Here is a 7,796-nt window from a genome sequence, read left to right as displayed (position 1 = left end):
TTAGGAATGGGGTTAACAGTAACTGGCAATATGCAATTTCTTCCTTCAGGAGGAATTGGGAATGGGTTTAAATGACTGGTACAGAGGTAGGTTGTGGCTGAGAGATGGTACGGATTTTTGTTGCACCATCAGGTGGAGGGCTGGGAACAAATTGCATATTTGACACAACATGTCGAATTAATTGAATAAAACAGGGAATTATGCAGGGTAGGAACAGTAAGGTGGCAGTTGCACATAATAGATACAATATTAATTGTTTCACCCAGGGTGCCCCTGGTAACCAGGACCACAAATCGCTGTTCCAACCACTCCAGGTTTGAACAGGGACATGGGCTATTTTCCTGATATCTTGGGTCAACTGGAGAACTACTTCTCCCACATCATCAATTTCTAAGCAGCAGTTAGAGATATTTAATTTTCCACACACCCCTCCCTCCTCAGCCAATAAATAATCTAAAACCATACGGTGTTGAAGGATTGCCGTGCGCATTTGTTGCGATTGTCGAGTTAATAGGTCTATGGCGTCAGCAGTTTTGTTGGTGATAATTTCTAGGGCTGCTTGTAGTCTAATTATTTGATTTAGGTTATAAATCGGTTCTCTTGCCCCTGCAATGGGCTCGTTAGGATTCCAGGTTGCTGGCCCATAGTGTTCAATTATTCGCTCAGGGGGCCATTCGTCATTTCCCCATTTTTGTGTCCCACCTAAATTTATCTTGGTAGATCGTGTCTTACGGGCAATCCTTCTATCCCCGAGGTTATCATACACTTTTATGCCTAGTTGGGGTCCACCAGTTTCTGGCAGGAGAAAAGAGAGGGGCCTTATAATCCCTATATAACAAACTCCCGACCACCCCGTGGGTAAGAACTTATATGCCATGTTCCCACAAATCCAATAATGCCCCTTTTTGGCTTTATTTCCCTGAGCAAATGGCCCATCTTTCCCCGGTGGAAACTGAAAATAAGTTGTGTCTTTGTCACCCAGAGGGCTGAAAAAGGTGGTTGCCCCATCCCTTATTCGGCCAGTACAATACTAAGCCCCATAAGTACCCCTCCATTTACAAGTTTGTTTGTAATGTCGGGGAATCAAGGTTTCATTTTTGCTTGACCAATATCCCTTAAACCCCTGGTTACGCCCTGTTTCATTAAGCCACAGCCACAGGTCCTTTTCCTTGTCGAGGGACTTACGTGTGAGAGTCCATTGACATTTGCTTTCTCCCACTTCGACCCCTCCTTTCTGGGTGCGATTCAGACAATATTGCCCCTTCGTTGGAAACTGAATTGGCCAGGTGCCACTGTCATCCCATGGATCGTCTGCGGCTTCGCTATATTTGCTTACAATTTGGTCTGGGGTGAGAGGTGCGGATGTCCACGGCCAACTTGATAGCCCTAGGGGTCCGCCGCAAACCCAACAGTGGCTCAGATTGAAAGTTTGACTCACGGCTTTTGCTAATAGCACGAACTCATTGTTCTCGAAGGGGTTGTATGGAGGAGGGGAAGGTAGAGGGAGTGGTCGTTCATCACTTTCATGGAAGTGTCCCTGAGTTAAAATGATCCAAAGTAGCAGGTGCATCGTGATCACATCGCCGCCCTTAAAAACAGAAACAGGAACAAAACTCGCTCCTTGGGTTAGAAGGAGGGAATAATCCATTTGGTGTGGATTTTGTGGGTTCTCCCACCGGTATCTTTTGCTCTCCATGTATGTTTGTTTAGGGGGGTATCTAATACCAGAGGCACAGCCCCCATGGTGGGAAGCTCAACCAGGACCGGCTGGCCACGGGAGTAAGACGATGCACTGGGGGAATTAGAGTTTTGAGAGACGGGTACCATGGTTGGGGCTTGTGGACAAAAATGCTGCAATTTTCGGACACCTGTTTGTACCCCAGTGGTTACTGACATTGGCCACTGCCTCCCCCACCTGCTCAGCCCATCCCGGTTGGTGGGGTTTAGTAGGTCTCCTTTATTATTGCAGGTGAGTTGTCTGATGAACATCCACCCTCCGCCTCCCTCCTCACCCTGAGAGGGCGGAGGTTTTAGTTTCCCGCCGCTCTTTTTGTCCTTCTTAAACCCTTCCTCCCTGTCCAACGCTGGCACAGAAGGCGGGTTCAGTTTGGGAGGGGGTCCTTGCCTGGACCACCTCCGCACCAGGAGCTTTAACTTTTTGGTGGGGAGCCCATCCATTAGGTCTCGGGGCACACCCTTTTGCAGTCCCTTCTGCCACAATTCTTGTCGGAATGGGGGTTTCTCCCTTTTTGTTAGGTCAGGGCTTCTCCCTGAAAAAGCCAGCGATTTACTTGCCGGCCTCGCTGCCCGCTCGGCCCTGGTTTCTACCTGTTGGTAAGTCCTGCCTACTGGCCCATATTTCCTCCCATAGTTTATCAGTTCCTGGGCTATCTCCCCCCAGGTCCACACCTTTCTCCCCCACTGCCGCTGTTCGGGGGTTACCGTTCCCTCCAGGGCAGCTGCGATTCGCTCCTCGCGGGGCACGTTTTGAATTCTCCCCTGTAACTGGATCCCGATAGGTTTTAGCGAGTCAGGGAGTCCTCTTATTAGCGGCGTCAGCCGCTCGGGGTCTACAGGTAGCAACATTGGAGAGCTTAGATTTGTCTTCAGCTCCCAGTCGTACATCATTTGTAGGCAAGCCGCCTTTTGTACGTTTTCTAGTAGTTGCTCGACCGAGCCAGTAATAGCTAGGGGATCCCCCCTCTCCAATGGGTTCAGCCCCCCCGCCCAATATGCAGCCCTCTGGGTCAGAGACCATGGGGCTCGGCGATCGCCCGTTGTGAGAAAGACGCCAGGGCCCCAATACCCCTCTGCTTCCTTTTCCGATAGCATGATCCCGTCCCCCCCGACAGGGATACCCTCCACACGTATTCGGTTTCGGACTCCCTTGCTGTTCTAGCAAAGTCCTTTCGGAGCTTAGCCAATTCGGTGGTGGTAAAAGGGATTTCTTTCGCTACAACTTGGGGACAGCTGTCACTATCGTCCTCGTATATGTATTCCGTCTTTACCAGCGGGCACATATGGGGGCGGTTATCCACAGTCTCCCTTAATCGCTTTAGATCTTTCTGGGGGTAAATTTGGCGTACCCCTTTCTCTTCCAGCATTACCTCAGCCTCAGCGGGGGTGTCTGCCTCCCTCAGGAGCTGAACCCTCAGCTCCTCCTTCAAAATCATATTCTGGCGCTTCTCCTCCTCTAGCGCCCGTTTGGTCTCTAGTAGTTGCTCTCGCAGCGGTGTTATTGCTGCTTGCAACGAAGCGGCCAGAGCCTCGGATGGACAGGGCGCTCGTTTCTTATCCTCCACCGCCGCTGCCAGACACGCTCCTAACACAGCACATACGATGGCTTTCCCTTTCCCTTTCTTTACTCTAGCTTCTCTATGTAAGACCGCTATTCGGTCCATAACACTTTGCAGTTGGAACCAGTGGTCCCGAGCCCAATCTTGTCCTGGGGGTGAGGGGCGAGAGCGGTACGTTTCTAAAAACTCATATAATCTCTCTGTCTCTTCACAAAAATCGCCTGCCTTTTGGGTGGCCATGTCCTACAAAGGGGAATTCGTCCCGGGAGGGTCAAACCTGAAAAAGACCAAGTTTCCCCTATACGCTCCCAGGAGGCCAATCCGCACACTATTACGAGACAAAGACAAGCCTACAAAGGGGATATCGTCCTGAGGGGATCACACCGTAACAAGCTTCCCCTATACTCCCCCAGGAGGCCAGACCATAAACTAGTATGAGACAGAGGAGAGCCTACAAAGGGGATATCATCCTGAGGGAGTCACAACATAAAATTCAAGTTTCCCCTATCCTCCCTCAGGAGCTCAAATCACAAAGTAGTGCGCGCGCTTCAGTGCAAAGGTCTCAACACCCACTCCTTCCTTACGCTTCGTTCGTCTCCGGCTGCTTCCCTCGCGGGAGAGCAGAACTGCGGATCGGAACTCCGCACTCGCTTCGTACTTATTTGTACATCTCACTCACACACAATCGCTCAGCACACCATAAGGTTGTATGACACTCTCATCTCAAGGGATCCTGTCCGTGACGCCAATTAAATGTCCCGATCCAATGTCGGGGAAGGTTTCGATACGATCCCAAGGACGAGATTAAGACGCTGGAATTGGTCAAATGTCATACAACCTTTGACTTTTATTTGAGGGGAGAAGAGAACGGAGGGAGGAGGGAGGGCAAGGGAGGAGGGGAAAAGAATGGGGGAGAGAGAAAGAGAAAGAAAGAGAAGGAAAAGGAGGAGTTTATCGCCACCACCTCGAGTCCTGACGATCTTCTGCTGGGTCTCCGGTGGCCTCGGGCGTCGTCGGGGACCGAAGCGGGCGGGGAGGCTTGAGGGTGCAGGAACAGAAGGAGTGGTCTCTCACGCGCCGCCGCTGCCGCCCCGCCCGAGGGGCACGTGTGCTCCTTATATAGGGGCTCACGCATGCGCGGATCACAAATGCGTACGTGCGGCTCGCCACGGATGTGCCGTCCCCGCCTCTGCTCTTTTCGCGCCTTTTTTGTCCCCGCCTCGGCTCTTTTCGCGCCTTTAGTCTGTGCGCAGGCGCACGAGGTTGTTTTTCTTAAAGCTGTGGAGAAGGTGGTCTTTTCGAAGCACGACGCTGGATGGCGCTACGGCGGCAATGTCGAGACAAAAACCACATTTTTCTATCGGTCCTTTACAAGGGGGATCGTGAGGTCCCAGAACAGTCGCATGGCACTGGAAGAGGAATGTGAGGTGACCTGTATCTGATCAGCTCATAGGCCACAAGGAGGAGATGGGTGGGAATGCTATGGTGAGGTCAGCTGTGCCTCAGGATCTCCTGGGCCAGCAGGAGGCACAAGGCCTTGAAGGTGGCTGTGAGGTCACTTCTGTCTCTGGAGTTGATAGGTAAGTAGCAGGAACATGGCTGGGAAAGGGACTGTCAGCCCTTGACTCATGGCTGGGGTACGTGCTTTTAGGCTCACATCTGCCAGTGTCTCTGACAGAGCAGCAGAAGGCACGGGGTTGGCAAGTTGATTGTGGGAATCCCTAAGTACCTGGTAGGCCCATGCAGGAAGAGGGCTTGGATAGGGGTTGTCCTGTCCTTTCCACCTGAGTACCCAATGGGACAGCAGTACGCACATGATTTGGTTGTGCCTACTGGAGAAGCTGAAAGGCCAGCAGCAGGCACGTGGCTTGGACGATCACGGTGAGGTTACTTCTGTCCAGTCAGCTGGTGCAGCAAGTCTTGCAGATCCCGTCTGTAGAAGGGTTATCCCATTTTGCTTCTGTCATCACTTTCAGTGTTTTCTTAGAAAAAAAAAAAATCAAGTCATCCTTTCAGTAGAAAGCCCCAAAAGAGGGGGTTCACATGTGAATTCCTTGTTGCAGTTTCAGATAAAAAGAAGGACAAGCAGGTGGCCTAATCACCAGTACCAGGTGGGAGCTTCCTGCAGACTTCTCATTACAGTCAAGTTTATCCTGCAACCCAGCAATATGCTCAGCACAACACGGCCTGAAGGCCAAGCTGTACGAGGAGCACAGCACAGGCCTGGGTGTCCTCAGATTTACCATTACATGGATGACTAACTGCTTGATGTACAGTGGTCTTCTGGTCAGGATCCCTGAACTGCCTGAGGAAGGATGGGAAGAGGATGAGGTGTCCTCTAGGCAGCTGGAGGAAGGGACACATTTTAGGCCCTAGTAATCACTGGGGATTTTGAAGACCATGGACCTCTGCTAGAAGGCCTTGTTTAGAGGGAAGGTGGAAGGTGATCCCTGATGTGACATGGGGGGATGCTCTCCTGGACTTGTTTTTCACAAGAAGACAAGGCAGGACTGGTGGAAGATGTGGAGGGCAGCTTTGGCTGAATTGTGAGTGAGGTGGTAGGGTAGAAAACCCTGAGGGAAGTCAGCAAGACACATTTTAGCAGTGCTGAGCAGAGAGGAAGGATCACCTCCACCAACCCTTTGGCAGTGCTCTTCCTAACGCAGCCCAGGATGCCTGTGTCCTACAAAGGTGCAAAGCCAGGAGAAGAGAAGAGAAAGCTTTGGGGAGACCTAATAACAGCCTTCCCACATCTTCTTGGGTATCAGCAAGAAAATGGAGCCAGGCTCTTCACTGTTGTGCATGATGGGAGGATGAGGGCCACTGGGCATCAGCTGAAACAAGGGAGGAATATCCTTCTCCCCATCAAGACACTCAAGCACTGAAGCAGATTTCCCAGAGAGCTTGTGTCATCTCCATCCTTGGAGCTTTTCAAGCCCCAACTGAATAAGCTCCTGAGCAACCTGCTCTGAGCCCATCGCTGACCCTGCTGAGAGCAGGAGGTTGGCCTAGAGATCTCTTGAGGTCCCTTCCAGCATGAATGATTCTGTGCTTCCATCCACAACAGATCTTTCCTTTAAGATTGGAGGGAAAGCACTCGGGTTCCCAGTGACTGTTGAAGTCAGAGAGAAAGAGGCTTGGTCAGATGATCTGTGGCTTTCTTGTCCCACTCCAGGCATTGTTGCCCAGATGCAGGGCTGCTTGGCAGGTACCCCTCCAAGACCCTCATTATTTCCTTTGCTTCAACTTTTCTTTCCTTTTTCCCTCTTTTCCCACTCACAATTTCTTCCCCTTCACCATCCCAGTACCCTCCCATGTAAACAGCACATCTCTGTATTCCCTTTCCGCCCTGGCCCTGCTTTGGCTTCCTATGTACCCTCGTTTGGTGATTCTGAGCTTGTCGTCATGGGAATTCCTGTCTTGGTCAGCAATTCCATTAAACCAGTACCTCCTTCTATTAGCTGTAGTGTCCTGCAGTTCCTCATGCTGTTTTCTTGTCAGAGGCACCACTAAGCTGGTGGGCCATCTGTACGTACACATGAACAGCTGTGCCAACAGAGCTTCACTCCAGAGGCACCTTGAGAAGCTCTGGGATCTGGCAACAGATCCTCAGGAAGTTTTACAAGGAGAAGTTGCACGTGCTTTTTTGGGGGTAGAATAAGCCCAAACATGAGGGCAGGCTGGGACCTGAACAGCTCCAGAGTGACCCTGAGAAGAAGGGCGTGGGCACTAAGAGGCATGCCATAGGAGCCAGTGGTACCTGCTCACCATGAAGAAAGCCAGCTGCATAGAGGGCTGCCTTGGTTGGAGCATGGGCACCCAGAGAAGGGAGTTATCATCGCCCTTGTCTCAGCACTGGTGTGGCCACATCTGGACTAGTGTGTCTGGGTGTGGGGCTCCCCGGTCTGGAGGAATGGGGAGGAACTGGAAGGGTTCTAGAGGAGATGTGGCAGGATGGGGTTTGGGACCTGTGTGGAGAGGCTGAGGGACCTGAGCTTCTTTAGCCTGGTGAAGTGAAGGCTCAGGGCACTATAGTAGTAGCCTGTAACTGCTTGAAGGGTGGCCTCAGAGATGATGGAGCTTTTCTTGGTAGTGGGAAGAGAAGGAATCCTCGACAAAGAGCAGCTTGGAAGGTTCAGAGTGGATGTGAGAAAAAAGAAATGTCACTGAAAGGGTAGCCTTGTGGTGCAAGAGGTGACCCAGAGGGAGTCTGGATCAGCCCATGGCTTTGTGTTTCAAGAAAAAGCCAGGGATAGGTGGAGAGGTATCAGCAAAGGTATAGAAATGCCAGGCTGAGCACTAGGTGGAAAGCAAGATGGATGTCAGCAGCCTGAAGGGAAAGAGGTGCAGGCATGGGACAGCGTAGGACAGCCTGCCGCAGAGATGGCTGAAAGGCCCAACAGGACTGGGGTCTTTGTCGTCTTGTCTATAGCAGTGGCCTCTGCCACCAAGGCTGGTGAAATGGAACTTTGAGGGTCTCAGGATCTGCCTTCCCAGGGC

General features: G+C 51.6%; 1 protein-coding gene across 1 annotated transcript; it reads right to left on the bottom strand.

Annotated features, from left to right (window-relative positions):
* Nucleotides 1–774: 774 nt before the first annotated feature.
* Nucleotides 775–3,401, bottom strand: LOC148051110 (uncharacterized). The gene is given in 4 exon segments (XM_087738373.1): nucleotides 775–795; nucleotides 1,439–1,588; nucleotides 2,143–2,849; nucleotides 2,852–3,401. Coding segments are annotated over 4 exon segments (1,428 nt in total).
* Between the last annotated feature and the right edge of the window lie 4,395 nt (nucleotides 3,402–7,796).

This window comes from Nipponia nippon, unplaced genomic scaffold (genome assembly GCF_047370975.1).
Source record: "Nipponia nippon isolate SJK-2023a ecotype South Korea unplaced genomic scaffold, ASM4737097v1 scaffold_68, whole genome shotgun sequence".
Classification (NCBI taxonomy): Eukaryota; Metazoa; Chordata; class Aves; order Pelecaniformes; family Threskiornithidae; genus Nipponia; species Nipponia nippon.
The sequence above is the reverse complement of the archived record's forward strand: the minus strand, read 5'-3'. Positions and strand labels throughout refer to the sequence as shown.